General features: G+C 42.0%; 1 protein-coding gene across 4 annotated transcripts in view; it reads left to right on the top strand.

The window, feature by feature from the left end:
* TOLLIP (toll interacting protein) overlaps window positions 1–20,566 on the top strand; it is a 108,403-nt gene that overhangs the window by 56,623 nt on the left and 31,214 nt on the right. For 3 of the 4 annotated variants that reach the window (XM_077460463.1, XM_077460453.1, XM_077460472.1), the window contains exons 2-4: window positions 10,443–10,592; window positions 17,947–18,129; window positions 20,390–20,542. In XM_077460463.1, the coding sequence (XP_077316589.1) occupies window positions 10,443–10,592; window positions 17,947–18,129; window positions 20,390–20,542 (486 nt within the window). Of the gene's footprint in view, window positions 1–9,566; window positions 9,587–10,442; window positions 10,593–17,946; window positions 18,130–20,389; window positions 20,543–20,566 lie in introns of those variants that run through there. The other variant, XM_077460480.1, reaches the window with a different exon arrangement.

Below are 20,566 nucleotides of genomic sequence, written 5' to 3'. Positions count from 1 at the left end.
GTCCATGACCCATTTCTATGTTGCTCTCTTATCCCCCTCTGGGCTGAGTGACTGAGTAAAAATACACAGTGCCCACCTGGATTTAAGCAACCATGTGTAAACTATATGTATTCAGTGTTTAAAGGAATAATGACAGCCCTAATCTGCCAGCAACTGGGACCCTAAACCCAAAATTTGATATTTGTTACTACTTATTTATGTAAAGAGATTGCCATTTACACAAAGGGGAAAAATTGGACAGTTGCTGTGATTGGGTTCACATTTAAATTTGCATCTTGTATCCCCATGACTTGGCTCCATGGCTGGAGTGAACTGCATTGGGGGCGTGGCCTGGTTGGCACCCAGGCTGAGGCTGTCATACACCACCTTACAGGAGTTTCCAGAGATGTTTGACTTCCAGGACTTTTCCCTTCTCCATTAGATTGTAATAAGGGTGTTGTAGAGTAAATTGTATATGGGCACTGTATATAGTTACAGATAAAAATTTACTGGCTGGGTCACCAGTATTGGTTGAGAATGGGTCCACAAAAACAGATCCCTACAGCCTCTGCTGGGAACCTTGACAGAAGAGTAGTCCTTTCTTTTAGAGACAGTATGTGTGTGTTTGTCAGACAAAAGGCTTATTTTTGGAAAATGAAGAAATTCTAACTCGTGTGTTTGTTTTTTTGTTGTTTAAACATATTGTTGCCACTGCAGTACATTATCATCATTTAACTTGTGTGATGGTGATCAGGGACACTGGCTGGTGTCCGTACAGAAAAAAATAAATAAAATATATATATATATATATATATATATATATATATATGTACTTGAGTAACATTGTACTACTCTGGGGAAGTGATCAGTGTTTTTGTTGGCAGTACATTACATTGCTGCATGATTCATTCAGTTTCTTATGTTATTAACTGTGATAGGTCAGAGCTAATCACATGGTACAGATGGGCTGTGATTGGCCCAGTCTGTACAATGTGATCACACTGACCAATCCCAGCTACCAACAAAATTGTATACAATGGATGGTTTGAAAGGAAGCCATCCATTGTATACAACTGTCATGTGACCTGCTGTGATTGATTACAGCGGTCACATGGTTCCAACAGTGGGGCGGTATGGTGATCAAGCATTGGCTGGGTCCGTTGGACACAGCCGGTGACAGATCGTGCCATATGTTGTCCACTGGGATCAACGAGAGGTTCCCACCGGTGTCCTCTTCTCATAGGCTGGCTGGGAATCGGTTTAAAGAAAAAAAATGACTAACGCCCTACACCCCCAGGGCTGCTCTTGTACAATACTCTTGTACAGCACAGGTAAGTATAACATGCTATGTTATATTTTCTTTTTTTCGCTAAAATTAAAAAAACGTTTACAACCTCTTTTACCGCTTCCCAACCGGTGCACAACGATGTACGTCCGCAGAATAGCACAGACAGGCAAATGGGCATACAGGTACGTCCCTTTAAATTTTCCGCCATGCCATCGTGTGCGCGCAGGTGGGGTCCCCTGCGGACTCTATCGCCACGGGGATACCCACTATCGTCTCACGGGGAGGAAGAACTGGGAGATGCTGATGTAAACGGCATCTTCCCATTCTGCCTAGCAACAAGTGACACTGATCTCTGCTCCCTGTGATTGGAGCAGAGATCAGTGATCTGTAAAACACAACCACGCCCCCCACAGTTACCAACACGCCCCTAGGACACACTTAACCCCTGCACTGCCACCTCCTGGTTAACCCCGTCACTGCCAGTGTCGTTTACACAGGAATCTGTGCATTTGTATAGCACTGATTGCTGTATAAATGACAATGGTTCCAAAAATGTCCGCCATAATGTCGCAATCACAATAAAAATCACTGAACGCCACCACTACTAGTTTTTATATATTTTTGGGGAGATATTTATTATAGCAAAAAGTAAAAAATAATGCTTTTTATTTCAAAATTGTTGCTCTTTTTGTGTTTTATAGTGCCAAAATTAAAACCGCAGAGGTGATCAAATACCAGCAAAAGAAAGCTCTATTTGTGGGAAGAAAAGGATGTCAATTTTGTTTGGGAGTCACGTCGCACGACCGCGCAATTGTCATTTAAAGCGACGCTGTTTCATCCAGTCACATGACCTTCTTCCTCTTGTGTGGCTTTACCAGGGGCCTGTTTTTAATGGTTTTGGGATGGCCTGGAAGTGATGATTTTAAAAGCTAATTTTTTTTAGTTCTGAGCCAAATCTATATGTCCATAAAACGCAGAGCATGGCTTGGCCCTGCCCCCTGCTCTTTCCTGGGAACCAGGGCTGGTGCAAAGATTTTTGATACTTAGGCGAATATACTCATTTTGCTGCCCATGTATAAGGTGTAGGTGGCGGGGTGGAGATTTTTGCAGCGCCTCGCCACTCTTTCTTCAGCCATGGTCCGCAGGCCCCCGGACCCAGTCTGAAAATGAACAGTGGCGACACCAGCTCTCTTCCTTACACCAGCCTTGGTCCACAGGTGTATGGACAGGCCAGGGTCACAGGGTGATAAATGGTCAGGCTAGGCCCTAGCCTAGTGGGGGAGAGAATGAGTGAGGGGGGGAAAGGAGGGTGAGGAGGAAGAAGAGGTGTAAGGAAAAGGGAGGGAGAAAAAGGGGGAAGGGGGGAAGAAGGTGTAGAACACAAAGTGATGGGAACAGAGAGGGAGGTTGTTCTGGGGATGGAAGTCACACTCACTAATTATGTCTCCCCCATTCAGTCTGGTGTCCCTCAGGGCTGTAGCAGCTATTGTTTGAAAAGTGCCGCTCAGCTGTTCAGAAAACTCCTCCGGCAGCACAAAGCAAGTGCATGGAGTGTGGGTGGGCAAAAATGAGAGGCGGAGTATCGTATTGGAGAAGCAGTGAGTGAAGTCGGGGGTTAGGAGGACAGTGGAGACAGAACACAGCCCGACTCCTGTGTAAGCTGGCTTTCCCCGCTCCCACTGTGTTACTGTGACGGTGTACTCTCCATCTCCACACTACAAGTCATGGTGCCTAGGGGAAGAAGACTCTCCTCCTGCAGCTGCCCACACAGACTCTACCCCCTGCTCCGTCCACATTTGTTTATCCTTATCCCCGCCCATCTCATCCTATGGCTTGTCACCCTGCATCCTGCAATTGAGCGCCAATCTGCTCTATGAGGGGGGGGGAGGGGGGGTGGTGTAATAGCAGGGAGCGGTGCAGAGTCATTTTGTCAGCAAGGATTTTACCGTCCCTCCCATCCTGCTGCCCTAGGCGGCTGCCTGTCCCGCCTAATGGTTACGCCGGCCCTGGCTGCTGCTGCGTCTCAGTCAATAAGGGAGAGACCTCAGAGAGGCGCTGCTCTTGTGCACATGGCTAGATTGCGATGGGGCTCAGGTGAGTATTAGTTGGGCATCTGGTGGGTAAGCTGCTCACAGAAGGTTTTTTACCATCATGAATAGAATGCATGAAGTTAAATACCTTCATCCTTTAAATTTACCACTTTAAATGAATTCAGCTGGCATCTAGTGGAAGATGTGGAGTGTCTGAGAGGTACAGCGCTGGAGAGGAGGTGAGTATTTTAGCCAAAGTTTTATTATTTAGATACTACTAGTGGCACTTAAGGCGTAAGACAAAGTCGGCTATCCCTGCCAAAATGTTGTCCTTTTATTTCCCATTCCGTTCACTTCAGCGTAAAGCCCCTTTCCCCAAGCTCGTATTGCAGACGTGTCCTAGGTGAGAAATGCTGCTTTAAAGAAGAATACAATTTAAAACCTAAATAAAACTCTCTGTCAAATTACAAGAGAGGGAGAGGGAGGGGGAGGAGGCTGGGCAAGATGGTTTCACGTAAACCTTGCAGGAAGTCGACTTCCTAGCTTTTATCATCGGATGTAGAAGACCCACTTCACTTGTTAGGAGTCTTGGGACTTCAACCCTTGGAGCTTTCTGTTGCTGGGTTTAGACCCACGTTTGCTTCACAGCACTAACAAGGATCAGATGTCTGCACTCTCCATTCAGTTTGAGACTATTGGCATCCCAGACTTTGATTAAGACATTTGTACAGGGGGTCTCCCATGTAGCACCCCTTGTCCCTTTTTGTCTAAGTTATTTTTAGTTTCCTGCCTTTTATCTCAATTAAGACATTGTTCTCCAATCCCTATGGAAAGAAAAATTCCCTGCACTCTCTGGATGTGATATGGGCTGTTCAAACATGCCTCTCATCTCGTATCTTTCATAAGCCCTGACTTCCTTGTTATCCTGCATGGACCCTGAAGGGGTGCCCAAGCATCTCGTTCCATTATCTCTGGGTTAGACAGACTATCCTTCAAGCTTATAGTAAGGTATATGGTTCCACTCTTTTCTGCCAAGGCACACTACTAGATTTGTGGAGAGTGCTCCCTGATCCCACCCGATTGTGTGACTATAGCAAATTCATTTTCGCTATTTTCACACTAACTTTCCTCCCCGCCAATCAGGAGGCAGGGCGGCAGACCTGCTGCCAGAGCCGGGGGTGTTGTGGGGTGGGTGCTGCCAGAGCCATGAGTGGGGGGGTGGATCTGTGGGCACAGGTGGCTGCGTATGATGGGCACAGTGAGGCTGCAACTGGTGGTGGGGGGAGTGGTTCAGTATTTTTCAGTTTGTTTGCGCCCTCCCAAAAATTTTGAGCACCAGCCGCCACTGCATAGAATTAGTTAGTAGATTTGGCAAGAACAATTCTTCATGAATCCATATTTTGATCTTATCTGATGCCAGGCTTGAGCATAATGTCCTTCAGGAAGCCATTTTTAGCTGCAAGCAGTATCTAGTTGCCTGTTCTCTTTCTTGGGCCTGTTAGTGATTTGTTGTCCCTGTAAAACCTTCTATTGGAGTCCGTTCAGGTCCCACTCATCTGTGTTTTTTTTTTTTTTTTTTTATCATGCTGTCGGTACTGCTTTACTACAATGTCATGCAGGGATTAGGAGGTCACCTTGAACTGGCCTACAGTTTTTTGTTTTTTCTAGTGTGCAATCCTTCTGTAGGTGTCGGGTTAAAGACAAATGCATTGGGGAAAAATGCATTGTGTAATTTTGTTATGCTTTTGTGAAAGTAAAAATATAGTCAATGGTACTTACACTTCCTTCTTCCCTTTTTTTTTTTTTTTTTTTTTTTTTTTAAAGCAGTTTAAGGACATTTACAATCAAATGTGTTCTTTCATATGCACAAAGTTTGCAATAGCAATTGTACCGAACTGAGGATGTTTTATGCAGCAAGTGTTTGTATGTCCCTTTCTAAATGGGGCGTGTATGGGTTATGTAGATAGATGGCATAGATTGCATAGAACATGCTCTGGGACCTCTACTTCTGCAGATGTGGTGCAAGAGGGACATCTAGTGGTTTAATTGCAAATAACAAATGTTGAGAAATGGCAGGCATTCTTGCTACAGATGAACAGTTACTGACAGCTCATACAGACATCATTTTAAATTGGTTAAAGGCCTTTTTCACATGGATTTTAGCCTGTTTAAGAGCAGTGTGTACAGCAAAGGGTGTATACAGAGTGTGTGTGTGTGTGTGTGTGTGTGTAAATTTTACACAGCGGTCCAACTTTTTTAGACTTTGAGTTGTATTGTATAATATCACACGTGTCAGATTCCACACTCCAGCAGTGAAAGGCGCTCCCCTGCTTGTGTTTCTCTATCAACTGGATGAGGAAGGTGTCTCTCCAGCAGCTTACATTTTGAAAGCTGCCATGGAAGCAGACGAGTGTTCTCCTTTCTGAGGCAAGAATTTTCAATAGACAGAAATGCAGGTTTGACAATTGACCTTAGATGGTCTATAGATGGGCAGATGTCTCCCTGAGCACAATGGGCAAAGTCACATCTGCCAGACAGTGTTGCAGTGTGTGTGGCAGTTTTGAGTGCAAATCGTGAAACACAATGTAGAGGAAACTACACGTGTGCAGTTTTTCACTTTTCTTAAATTGACTGGTATTTATTTGTGCAAATCACATTCTTTGATGCATATTGATTTTTATTAACTTTCATTTATGCAGTGGCAGAGGTTTCTGTAGTGCTTTACAGTAGGATATAAACTCACGTATAATATTAAGAATAAAGACCATACATTTTTTTTTAAAGGTGTAAGGGCCCAGAATCGGCAGCAGCAGAAATCACCAGCACAGGAATTTTGTGTGTGTAAACATAAACGCACAAATCCCTGTGCTGTCAGAGGAGAGGAGACATGTCCTTTTGTTCCTACTAAGTAGGAACAGCAATATGTCTCCTCTCCTACTCAGTCCTATCCCCACACACTGAGGGAACACATTAAACGCCTTGATTGCCCCCTAGTGTTACCCTCTTCACTACCAGTAACATTTACACAGTAATCAGTGCATTTTTATAGCTCTGATCACTATATAAATGTCAATGGTCCCAAAAATGTGTGAAGTGTCCGATCTGTCTGTCCTAATGTCACAGTACCGCTAAACATCGCAGATCGCCGCCATTACTAGTAAAAAAATAATAAAAATGCCATAAACCTTTCCCATGGTTTGGTTTGTGCCAAAGTTATGGCATCTACAGTCAATATATGCTTATTGCAATTTTTACCAAAAATATGTAGAACAATATACATTGACCTAAACTGATGAAGAAATGTGTGGGTGTTTTTTTTTTTTTTTTTTTTTTTTTTTGAATTGGGGGATATTTATTATAGCAAAAAGTTAAAAATATTGTGGGGGGTTCTTTTTTTTTTTTGTTTGTTTTTTTTCTAAATTGTCTGTCTTATTTATTTATTTTTGCTTATAGCGCAAAAAATAAAAACCGCAGGGGAGATCAAATACCACCAAAAGAAAGCTCTATTTGTGGGGGAAAAAACGCAAATTTCATTTGTGCACAGCATTGCATCACCACGCAGTTGTCAGTTAAAGCGTCACAGTGCCAAATTGTAAAAAGTGCTCTGGTCAGGAAGTGGGTAAAATCTTCTTGGGCTGAAGTGGTTAAAAACAATCACACCATCTTTTTCCAAAGCAGCCTGTATTTCTACTGAGGTTATCTGTAGGGATGAGCTCAGGCATGATCCACGCGCGGAGCCCGCCCAGGAAGTTGGCGCTGCGCTAATCGCAGGCAGTGAGACATTGCCCGATCTTTGCAGCCCGGCATCGGGGGGAATGTCTCGCTGCCTGTGATTAGCGCAGCGCTGCGCCGACTTCCTGCCGGGCTCTGCATGTGGATCATGCGAACACGCCTGAGCTCATCCTTAGTTACCTGTGGGTTTTTCTTTGTATCCCAAACACTTCCTGTGGCAGTTGTAGCTGAAATCTTTCTTGATCTACCTGATCTTGGCTTGGTATCAAGAGATCACAGAATTTTCCACTTTTTACTTAGTGATTGAAGAGTGCTGACTGGCATATTCAAGGCTTTGGATATCTTTTTATATCCTTTTCCATCTTTCTAGAGTTTCATTACCTTGTTACACAGGTGTTTTGACTGTTCTTTTCTCTTCTACCTCCTCCTGGCTCAGTGTCTAGCCTGCTTAGTGCATCCATGTGAGAGCTAACAAACTCATTGACTATTTACACAAAGACACTAATTGTAATTTTAAAAAGCCAAAAATATGCGAAATTTAACTTTTCAATTGCCACGTTAACCTGTGTGCCAACTTCTGTGTCTGTAGCAAGGCCAAACATTCCAGGGTATGTAAACTTTTTATCAGAGCCATTTGGGTGATTTCTGTTATGATTTTAAAAAGGATCCAAATAAACTGATAATAAATGGCTTCATGTGATTGCTATCCTTAAATAAAAGGCCATTTTTTGGCATGATCAGTCATATTTTCAATATTGATGCCAAAATGTCACAATTTTTGCCAGGGTATGCAAACTTTTGAGCACAACTATGTCTCTGGGCAACCATGAAGCAAATATTGAAAAATTGGACCCCTTGTCCCAGCAGCAATCGAAAGGGGCCCCTATATAGCCTGGGACTTTGGTAACCCCCCCTCGCCATTCTTTTGTCGGGCCTATTTTCTGATGACTTGCAACTTTTTCAAGAAACCATATAACTGGAAGGAATAAAAATTGTAGTTGTGTGTAGCACTTGGTTATATTTTTTTTCTTTTCTTGTATCTCTCTTCTAATTGACATTGAGGGCTATATTGGCCCTTTGTATGTTCTGCATTTAACCACATGCCGACCGGCGCATGTCGATGTACGTCTGCAGAATGGCATGGACAGGCAAATGGGTGTACAGGTACAACCTTTAAAAATTGGCTGCCGCGCCATCACGTCCATGCCGGTTGAAACCTCTGTGTGAGTCCGATCGCGGGTCGATTGCCGCAGGGATACCCGCGATCGCCTCACGGGGAGGAAGAACGAGGAGATGCTAATGTAATGTAAACAAGTATCTCCCCGTCCTGCCTAGTGACAGTGTCACTGATCTCTGCTCCGTGTGATCAGAGCAGAGATCAGTGACGTGTCATAGACAGCCACGCCCCGCCCCACAGTTAGAAACATGCCCCTAGGACACGCTTAACCCCTACACTGCCACCTAGTGGTTAATCCCTTTACTGCTAGTGTCATTTACACAGGAATCCGTGCATTTGTATAGCACTGATTGCTGTATAAATGACAATGGTTCCAAAAAATGTGTCAAAAATGTCCGATGTGTCCGCCATAATGTCGCAGGCAGTCACGATAAAAATCGCTGATCGCCGCCAATTAAAAAAAAAAAATGATTAATAAAAATGCCATAAAACTATCCCCCATTTTTTTTAACGCTGTAACTTTTGCGCAAAACAATAATCGCTTATTGGGATTTTTTTATTTTTTTTTTACCAAAAATATGTAGAATACATATCGGCCTAAACTGAGGTAATGTGTTGTGTGTTTTTTTTTTTTTTTTTTTTATTTTTATTTTTTATGTTTTTGGGAATATTCATTATAGCAAAATGTAAAAAATGTTTTTTTTTTTTTCAAAATTTCGCTTTTTTTTTGTTTATAGCAGAAAAAATAAAAATCACAGGGGTGATTAAATACCACCAAAAGAACGAAAAAAAAAATGTGAATTTTTGTTTGGGAGCCACGTTGTGCCACCACGCAATTGTCAGTTAAAGTGGCGCCGTGCCGAATCGCAAAATGTGGTCTGGTCTTTGGCCTGCAAAATGGTCCGGGACTGAAGTGGTTAATAAACAAATTAACTGAAATCTCAAGTTTTTTCATGATTGATTCACGTGAGCACAGAGAAATGGTGTTCAGAAGTGGAATGATGGTCAAAGTGGGGGGAAAAAAAAAGTTTTTTCTAAATGATTGTGGTTCACTAGCGTTCGCTCAGTGTCATGAAATAATTGTAACTGTCCTACTACAGGTCTTGCTCAACAGGCCAGAACCTGTCTACCCAGCCCTCTTCTGTTTTATTTCAGAGAATGTTCTGCTAATGTGAACTTGGTGTCTGATCAGTAAGGAATGCTGTCCTGCCCTCCCCATGTCATTGCTCTATCAGTGCAGTACAGTAAGCTTGTATGATTCATTATTGCTAAGAGCTTTACCTGGAGCTACTAACACTTGTGGTGAAGGGTAGGGCAGGACTGCGTACATTTCTTTCATTTAGTCACATAGGTTTAGTTATTTTTTTTTATGAAGAGGAGGTAAGACACTACATGTGGTTTTCCTTTAGAATATTCATATTTTGTATAAGGATCTTTTTATAGAATTTAGACATTCTGCGTGGCTTTAAAAGTTTTATTCTTGCAAGAGATGTTCTCATATCTAGAATGATAGCCTTGGAGAAAAGAAGATCGTTTCCATATTTATACTGATGTTTAAGTGATTCTAAAGGTATTTTTTTTTAACTTGTTCTATGTACCTGCTGTGTGCAAAGGTTTTGCACAGAGCAGCCTCTATCCTCTGGCTCCTACCCCCTGCCGAGTGCCCCTGTAGCCCTTGCTATGGGATCACTTGTGTGTTCTAGCTCTGTGAGTCCATTGACACACAAACCACCGCTCGGCCCCACTCCCTCCTCTCTGGCTGTGATCGACAGCAGCAGGAGCCGATAGCCCCCGCTGCTTCCTCTCTGTCCACTGAGAGCGAGAGATATTGCAGCCACTGCTCTTGGGCACAGCGCTGAATTATGAGTGAATGGGGTGGGGAGGTAGTTGCTTTCAAAAAGTGGTGTGTGGGTTTTTTTTTTTTTTTTTTTTTTTTTTTTTTTTTTTTTTTTTTTATACTATAGAATGAATTAAAATTAAAAAAACCTTGTGCCTTTTTTAGAAGCACTCTAAATTTAGGCCCCACCACTAGATGGCAAATGGATTATTCAACTTATATTTTCAAAGGAGCAGTGCTGAAAGTACATAGCAGCTTATTTAAGTCATCTTAAAACTTGAGTCTGATTTCTAGGTTTGTATGTATGTTGTCACTGCTCTTATGTTGGTGTTTCCTGTAGTGAATTCAGTGCAGCACAAATGGTATAATGTTTTTAAACTTTTTTTTTTCTATGCGCAGGTGTTTATTGGTGAACTCCCCCAGGACTTCCTGCGCATCACTCCCACCCAACAGCAGCAGCAAATCCAGTTGGATGCCCAGGCTGCGCAGCAGCTACAGTACGCAGGATCAATGGGTAGTTTGGGCCGAGTCAGCATCACTGTAGTGCAGGTAGGTAACTATACGATTCTAGGTAATTGACATTTGTGTGGCATATATATGACTTCATCCTAACCACTTCAGCCCCAGAAGATTTGGCTGCTGAATGACTGGGCCAATATTTTTTTGCGATTCGGCACTGTTTCGCTTTAATGTTTTAACTTTGACGTCCTTTTTTTTCCTTACAAATAGAACTTTCATTTAGTGGTACTTGATCGCCTCTGCTGTTTTTTTATTTTTTGCTCTATAAACAAAAAAAGAGCGACAATTTTGAAGAAAACACAATATTTTTGTACGTTTTGCTATAATAAATATCATCCTTTTTTTTTTTTATTAATTTTTTTTTTTTTTTTTTTGAAGCAAATTTTTTCTCAGTTTAGACCCATATATGTATTCTACATATTCTTGGTAAAAAAAATCGCAATAAGCATATATTGGTTTGCGCAAAAGTTATAGCGTCTACAAAATAGGGTATAGATTTATAGCATTTATTATTATTATTATATATATATATATATATATATATATATATAATTTTTTTTTTTTTTTTTTTTTTTTTTTTTCTAGTAATGACGGCGATCTGTGATTTTTATCGGAACTGCGACATGGCGGACACATTGGACACTTTTGACACGTTTTTGGGACCATTGGCATTTATACAGCGATCAGTGTTTATAAAAATGCAGATTACTGTAAAAATGTCACTGGCAGGGAAGGGGTTAACACTAGGGCCGATCAAGGGGTTAACTGTGTTCCCTGTGTGTGTTTCTAACTGTAGGGGGAGGGGACTGACCTAGAGGAAACGACAGATCATGGTTCCCAGCTATTAGGAACTCACAATCTGTCACTCCTCACAGAACAGGGATTTGTGTGTTTACACACACGTCCCTGTTCTGGCTCTCGTGCTCACGATTGCTCGTGGCCAGTGGTCATTGCGACCGTCTGCCACAAGCATCGGCACCCCCGCAGTGCAGTGGGCACAGTTAAAGATTAACCTTGCTAATAAAAATAAAAAGTAAATAGGATTTCTCAGTGAGAGTGTCTTTTCCTTAGCACCAACAGAAAATATGAATCATACATGTGAGCTATTAGATCTTACAGAGATTAACCAGCAATAGCAACCAAGAGAGAAATGCGGGTCTGTCATTGTTCAAAATAGCAGCCTGGCTGTCATACTGATTTATTAGATTAGAAGTGTGGCCTGACTATGGAAATTCAAATATTTACATATTACTTACCCGAGCACTCATTCAATCCAGCGCTGTTCACTTCTGCAGTTCTTCTCTCCCCTCGCTTCCTGGTCTCACTACTTTACTGAGAACAGCGGGAGCCACTGTCATTCAGAGCCAGTGGGGGGGAAAGTCCTGCAGTTTGTGTTTTGTAGATGTGAGGCTTGTGAGCGAGCCTGCATGAATGCTTCCATAGAAAGCGGGTTTCTATGGGTGCATTCGAGGGGAGGGAAGGAGCACTGGCCGGGTACCCAAGAAGATGAGGTTCAGAGCTTGTAGCAGGCAAGTATAAAACCTTTTTTTTTCCTTTTTCTTATTTTTTATTTTTTTTTTAAAAGCATTTACAATCACTTTTAAGCGTCCCTTACCTTGGTATATACAGCTATTTTTTTTTCTCATATGCTCTGTTTTACTGGCTCAGAATAGTTTACATTTAGTAAAAGGATTTTGCATGTGTTTAAAAAAAGAAAAGAAAAAAAAAAGAAAAGCATAATCTTTCTTCTAAGAAGTCACCCTGATGAGCTACATAAGCTGTGCTTTGTAGTCCCAGAATTGTGACACTACAGTTTGCCTAAGCTTAAAAGATGATACATGTAAAATGTATTTCATTTACTGTCCTTGTTTTATTCTAATAAGAAATTCCAAGATCTTTCCTGTGCTGACTTTGACAGATGTCATTGGCTGCCTGTGAACCCCTATTCATATCTGTGAATAGAGATTTACACAGGGCACACTGTATGTCAGCATAATTCTGTATATTGAGAGATGAAAAAAACGTTATTCCTGCTCTGCTGACCTGCTCTGATATGCAGCATGCCCTGTGAAAACATCTGTTCGTATTATAGAAGGGCTGCAAAAAGCCACTGACCACTGAATCCTCTTACAGTGCAGTGGGTTGAGGCAACTCGCTAAAATGCATACCTAACAACAAGTTATGAAATATATAGGTGGCTCCATTAAATCTCACTAAATGGTTCCCAGACACTGACTTGATAGAGCTCTTTACTACTCAATGCCTTGCAACAATTCAGAATGGGGAGATGGCAAAGGTATTGAATTTATTCTTCTTCTCAGTCTTCATAAGGGAATCGGGGGGGGGGGGGGCTTCAGTAACCAAAACTGCAGTGTTTATCCTCATGACACATCACAGGAAGCACCGCCATGATTAACAGAGGACAAAATTAAAATTAGACTTGGGGAAACTTAATATTAATAAATCACCGGGACCAGATGGCTTGCACCCGATGGTACTTTGGGAACTCGTAAATATGAAAAAGAGGGAAGAAGAACCGCGCTGTCCTAAAAAATTAATCTTAGGGTGTACGCCCCCGTATAGGAGACTATATATACGAAAACAAACAGTGAATATAATGCAGTGTCACATATTACATATATTAAAAGTAACCCAAGATGCACCTCCCATATGGGAGACTGTACATGTGAAAACAAACAATAAATATAGTGCAGTGTCACATATTGCATGTGTTATAGATAACCAAAAAATGCAAGAATAGCACCGATGCCCACAAAATATACAGGAAAAAATAAGTGCACAATCTATTAATATGTACACTTCAAAAAATATGATATAACATGAGCAAAACCAACTAAAATCTAAATGTGTCCTTATTTGATAGTCCTTAAACTGAATCCATGAAAGCAGTAAATTGCAAAAAAACACCACGTGTCACATCTAGTAGCGTTGATTCTCTGATTCATATTCCAAGCCACGAGGCATACTATAGTGCACCACCACCAAAAATTGAGATTGGCTCCTTACCGGACGTCCTCAAACAGTACGCTCTAAGAGATCAAGCCAGACTCTACGTGTTCCTCAATCCTCCAAAAAGACTCCACCCTCATCCAAGACCACAATTCAAAAGGGCTCTTTTGTTGCCAGCGGTTTAGACATTAATGGCTGTGTGTTGAGTTATTCTTTTGTTATTCTGAAGAAATCCTTGTGTATTAGTCTGTATCCATGTATCCCACAAATGGGGATAAATCCAAACCCCACAATAGGGATAAAACTTTTTTGCAAAAGGAAGTTTAACAAGACTCGTGGCCACTCATTAAAATTTGAAGAAAAGAGGTTTAACCTTAAACTACGTAGAGGGTTCTTTACTGTAAGAGCGGCAAGGATGAGGAATTCCCTTCAACAGATGGTGGTCTCAGCGGGGGGCATTGATGGTTTCAAGAAACTATTAGATAAGCACCTGAACGACCGCAACATACAGGGATATACAATGTAAAACTGACAGATAATTACACACACATAGGTTGAACTTGATGGTCTTTTTTCAACCTCACCTACTATGTAACGGGTGTATTCACAATAACTCTATCTCGCCAAGTTGCCTCTCACAGCTTGCTTGTGTATGGGTATGAACAGATGACCAAAGTCTCTGCTTTAGTACCGATCTATCCAGCTGTGAGGCACGCACGGGGATTCTGGGGTACCCTGCAGTAATGGGTTTATACACTGGAGATCAAAATCTGAGAATGACCTTCAATATCCTGATTTTCAAGGTCACTGCTTAGTCCTATTTTGAAATGATCTAAACAGAAGTAAAAGAGCAGTTCTGTTAAGCATATTTCATGAGTTACATATATTGTGAAGTACAAAATGAAAAACTTCAATGAGATTTGAAAAAGAACATTGATCAAAATTAGAGAACATTTTCAGATACCTCCCAGTTATCGTTAATCTGACACCTTGTGCTAATTTAATTATCTATCTGACAAACCCTGTTTAACTGGCAGCCTAACCTCCCTGACTTTGCAAGATGGTGTGTGTTCTAAAGTGACTGAAACTCTTTGGCAGCAGGTTGTCCAGATGAAGGCCAAGTTGATGACCCTTTCAGCCATAGCAAGAGAAGTTTGTTCCAAGTCTGTGATTTCTAGAATATTGCATCTTTGCAACATCACAAACTCATTCAAGTCCCCCAAGAAGGCTGGTTGTCCACGAAAGACAAATGCAGGAGAGCACAGGATAATGCAGAGAATCTTAATGGGCAATCGGTTCAATACTGCAGCTGTGATTGGTTGCCAGTTCAGCGCTGAACAGAGTAAGGATCTGTCTCCTCGTAGAGAGTCTCGCTGTTTAAGAGAATTTGGACTGAAAGCTCACTCTGCAGTGACCAAGCCTCTCATTAGCAGAAAGAAACAAAAGGCTTGACTAACCTTAGCTGAGGAGAATGTTGTGTGGACAGAGAACTGGTCCAAAGTTCACTTTGGTGATGAAAGCAAGTTTAATTAATTTGGGCTCGATAGAAAACATTATATTTGTTGTCAAAATGGGGAAAGACTGAACCCAAAGTGTGTAAAGAATCAGTAAAAGGTTGGGGAGGAAAGCGTCATGGTTTGGGGGATGTTTTCTGCAGCAGGATTTGGGCCTCTTATACAGCTACTTGGCAGAGTGAATGCTAATGTTAATCTTCTTGACAACATGCGGTTCCTTCCCTGCGTTCATCACCCGATCAGCCAGCAATTTTCATGCACAACAAGGCACCCTGTCATACAGCAAATAGGGTAAAGCAATTTCTTGAAGCTGAAAACATTGAAATAATGAAATGGCCAGCCAAGAGCCCTGATCTAAACCCAATAGAAGACCTCTGGAAATTCCTTGGGGACAAAGTTTTTGGCCAAGAAACCCACTGTCTTCCACTGTCACCAAACTGTGGAAGAGGCTGGAAGAAGAGTGGAACAAAATCACACCAGAGCAGTGTAAGAGACTACAGGCAGTCCCCAAGTTACGAACAGGTCAGGGACCGACTGTTTATTCTTAAGTCGGTTTTGTTAATAACTCGGACACGCATGCGCAGAACGGCGTTTTCCAATTTGCCCACCGGCGACGCCTGCCGTTCATAAGTAGGAGTTGTTCGCAAGTCGGAGGTTCGTAACTCTGACTCCCTGTAGTGATATCCTGCTGCCGCATATGTGCTGAAGTCATTTAAAGCAAGGGCCTGTAAACTTCCTACTAATTGTGGATTATTGTAACCTTCAGAAATTTTAGTTGTAATCTTTCTCTGGGCTACAGTCATTGCCATTCTTGGTAATTTTGAAAAACACTATTCTGTTAGCATGGTATAGCCGCAACAAAAATTCCATTAAATATAAAAATTCCAATTAATATATGAAGATTACATTGTTCCTGAAAAAAATAGTGTACAAAATTTGTTCTAAAATATTGATCTCCAGTGTACATGTGGTGCCTTGGGGAAGGGGGGAGCTGCACAGTTTTTTTTTTTTTTTTTTTTTTTGTGCATGAAGGTAAACAAACCTGCCATTAGAACCACTTTAATGTCATATATGATATGCTGGACAAGCAAACCAAGCACAAGCCTAGAGGCAGGATATGGCCCATAAGCAGGAAGGGCTTGTTCAGTTTTCTGTTACATAAACACTTAATAGAATGTTTACCTGATTAACATCCTTGTAGCTGTAAAAAAAACAATATAGGTGTGACAGCGCTGTAAAAGTGAAATAATCAATTATGGTGATAAACACTGATATTGCAATAATATGAAAAAAAGTCCAAAAACACAAATTGAATAAATCCACGTTGTGCAAAAAAAAATGAAAACTTTAACAAAAACAAGCTTGTGTGATGTCTTCAGACAACCTCCATAAACGGAGTGCTCCCACCACCTCATGCAATGTTCGCACACCTCCTTTAAATGACCCTGCAAGGGGTCAAACACACCTTGCACCCTGTGCAAACATTCCCTCCCAGGGATCGTCAGAGAATCTTGGTGGCTCAAAGGATGAAAGTAATTGAAAGCAGGTAGGTACTCCTTCCACTGTGCTGCTTCAAACTTTAAATCCACAATGACTACCGGTAAGTTCAGCAACACATGAAAAAAAAACAAGAGAAAGTGCCTCCTATAGTGCAGTATCCGAGGGGTTCAAAATGAAACCACTCCACCCCAGCTAGCATTAAACTCGCCTCACATTTAATGAAATTTTAAACGCATTAAAAATGACATGACGGTCTCACTCAGTAGTAGTAGTAGTCCACCGCCAGGCTCCACCTAGAAGTGGAGCATGGCAGTGGACTACTACTACTGAGTGAGACCGTCATGTCCTTTTTAATGCATTTAAAATTTCATTAAATGTGAGTTCAATGCTAGCTGGGGTGAAGTGGTTTCACTTTTAACCTCTCGGATACTGCACTATAGGAGGCACTTTCTCAGTTTTTTGTTTTTTTGTCATGTGTTGCTGAACTTGCCGGTAGTCATTGTGGATTTAAAGTTTGAAGCAGCACAGTGGAAGGAGTACCTACCTGCTTTCGATTACTTTCATCCTATGAGCCACCAAGATTCCCTGACGATCCCTGGGAGGGAAATATTTGCACAGGGTGCAAGGCGTGTTTGACCCCTTGCTGGGCCGTTTAAGACCCCTGCCACACTGGAGCGTTTTGCAGGCGCTATAGTGTTAAAAAATAGCACCTGCAAATCGCCCTAAAACAGCTGCTCGGGCTTTCACACTGGAGAGGTGCGCTGGCAGGCCATCAGAAAAAGTCCTGCCAGCAGCTTCTTTGGAGCAGTGAATTCACCGCTGCTCCCCATTGAAAACAATGGGGCAGCGCTGCTATACTGCAGGCGGATTTAACCCCTTTTCGGCCGTTAGCGGGGAGATAAAACAGCCCCGCTAGCGGGCGAATAGTGCCGCTAAAACTATGGTAAAGCGGCGCTAAAAATAGCCTCGCTTTACCGCTGACGATGGTGGCGGCTCAGTGTGAAAGGGGTCTAAAGGAGGTGAGCGAGCATTGCATGAGGTGGTGGGAGCACTCCGTTCATGGAGGTTGTCTGAAGATATCACTCAGGCTTGTTTTTTTTGTTTGTGTTTTTTTTTTCAATTTTTTGCACAACGTGGATTCATTTTATGTGTTTGGACTTTTTTCATATTATTGCAATATCCGTATTTATAACCATAATTGTTTGTTTCACTTTTACAGCGCTGTCACACCTATATTGTTTTTTACGGATTTCTGTGGGAGCACATTAGTGACAGCTGCAGTAAAAAGTTATCACTAAGTTTCACATTTCATACCATATTGGCACGCAACTACATTACATTTTCATTTGCAACCTTGTAGCTGTGTATCACGTCATTCAATAAATTCTGTCTTTATGTAGGCCAAGCTTGCGAAGAACTATGGTATGACACGAATGGATCCGTACTGCAGGATACGTTTGGGGTACGCGGTGTATGAGACTCCCACGGCACATAATGGTGCCAAAAATCCCAGATGGAACAAGGTGATCCAGTGTACTGTACCCCCAGGAGTCGATTCCTTCTACCTGGAAATCTTTGATGAGGTTAGAATAAGTGTTGCATATTAAATATATACACATCTTTACACCTGCAGCTTCGCATTATACAAAAATTGTATAAGTACATGAAAACCTGCTTTTTATTTTTTTTCTGTTCTGACCTTTCTTTGACTGCTTTCTGTCCTTCATTTGTATAATTAAGGCATTGGATTGAAGCCGTAATACCAGGGTCATGGCTGCAATCGTGATCTTGATATCACAATTTTCAGCCGGTCATGACCTTTCCTGCAGACATGATCTGAGCAGCTCTACAGCTGCCTGATCACTTCTACAGGAAGCAGAAGGACCCCCATCCTCCTCCTCGTCATCAAGGGTATGGATGGCTTCAGTAGGCCAGAAGTAGTTGGTCACAGAGCTGCTGTAATACTTTTAATATTACGACAGCTGTGTCTTAGTATGCTGTCATAGCTAAAAGCACAATGTGTAAACTTTCCAGTCCTGAGAGGTTTTGGTGAAAAAGTCCTGAGGCACATGTTGGTGCATAATGGCCCATCCTGTGTGCATAGCTCTGCCCTCTGCTAAGGGTGCATTGCCCTCCCCCTAGCTCTGGCCTGATCTTGGGCACATTGCTATGCTACAGAGAAGCACACCACAGTTCCCAGTTGCTACTCTGCTTCAGTTTTGTGGCTCAGGCCCTCGCATCAGCCTTCACCACGGTATCTAGCAGTCTCAGTTGGGGGACACAGAACAGCTGCACCCCTTCTGCTCCATAACAGTCTCTGCACTGAATAAGGTTGTAGGCACATACATGCTCAAACTATCTTCATTCCTGGAAATGCAATACCAATGAAATGATAGTGTCTTCAATACTACACTTAAGTGGGCCTCCCCTTTCTTCTCATTTGTTCACACACAGTTTCAGGATTCACTCTGGGGGTGACAGCCACCTGAACTATCAACTATTGACCCTTAGTTGTCATGGACAACCTATACCCTATAAAAAAAGACTACCATTTTCGCTCACTGCAAATCTATCATTGTTATGCACTTTTTTTACTTTTTAATATGTGCATGGCATAAACACTGCCATTCAGCATTGCCTGCTGAGTGATCGTCAATTCAGCTTTGCCTGGCTCTCATGTGAAAGCAGATGCACAATATCCCCTAGCTGCGGATTTACTCTGCAGAGACAGTTTATAAGAGACGCTTAGGATTTAATTTGACAGCGAACAGGTGGAAAAAGCACTCTTAGTGTTTATGATCAAATCTGCCACTATTGGGTCCTGGATGAATTCCTTTCTCTCCTGTCCTGAAAAGCTCTCCACTCAGTTCTATTGCAAGTCCTGGATGTCTTCTGCTTAGACCTCCTCGCACTGAAGAGGCATCCCCACTGTTACAAGTGGGGGGGGGGAGTATTTTTTGACTTCTTCAGCCATGTGGATTCGGGGCATTCTGGACCTTTTGGGTCTGGGACAATTGTGTCCCTGGGGTACATTTTGGCATTTTACTTCCTACTTTTCCATCCTTTCTGCCTCTCTGTGGGCCCTCCAGACTGCCCTACAGCAGATTGATTCTTCAGGAATTATTGTCCCAGTTCCTTCTGAGCATTGGTTTCAGAGCCTTTATTGAAGCCCAATGACGACATTCACTCCATCCTAAACTTGAAGGCCCTCAACACCTTCTTGCAGGTCCAAATATTCTGGATTAAATCGTCCAAGTCTGTGATTGCATTGCTACAGCAAGCAGAATTTTTAGGATGCATATTTCCAGATCTCCTTTTTTCCCCCCTGCATCATTGGCTCCTGTGATTTGTAGTGGGTGAGCAGCACTTCCAGTTTGTGGTTCTTCTCTTTTTTTTTTCACACCAGGTGAATGCCAGCTTTGACTATAAGGTGCTTCATGCCACTGTCTGAGTTGGGAGCCTGATTGTTTTGAGGCTGTTAGCTTTGTTTGCTGTGTTGTGCATCCCTTACCTTTTTATTGCTTAGGGACGTTCCACAGTAAATGTTTGAAGGAGCCTTTGAAATGTCCTGTACTGTATGATTAAGAAATCAGGATTTTTGACTTGCATGTAAAACTCCTTTTTTTCAAATACAATGCGGGACAAAGGCCGTTCTCCCCTTGTGGTCAAGCTTTACCTGAGCCTGTGTCCAAGAAAGGGAAGTTTACAAGCAGGTCAGAAATCTTTTATATTCATTTTAAATGTGAAATTAGCTTTTTGCCTGGAACTATACAGATTTAGCACTAATGGTAATTACTGTTTTGTTTTTTCTATACCTAACATTGTTCATTTCTAACCATGCAGAGAGCGTTCTCCATGGATGACCGCATTGCATGGACACACATCACTATTCCAGAATCCTTAAAAGAAGGAAAGGTGGTAGATGAATGGTTTAGTCTGAGTGGCAGGCAAGGAGATGACAAGGAAGGCATGATCAACCTGGTTATGTCGTACACGGTGAGAGCTTATTTCCTTCTCTTG

The sequence above is a fragment of the Lithobates pipiens genome, unplaced genomic scaffold (assembly GCF_037356315.1).
Source record: "Lithobates pipiens isolate NorthernLeopardFrog02 unplaced genomic scaffold, aLitPip1_a1.2 Scaffold_10, whole genome shotgun sequence".
Classification (NCBI taxonomy): Eukaryota; Metazoa; Chordata; class Amphibia; order Anura; family Ranidae; genus Lithobates; species Lithobates pipiens.
The sequence above is the reverse complement of the archived record's forward strand: the minus strand, read 5'-3'. Positions and strand labels throughout refer to the sequence as shown.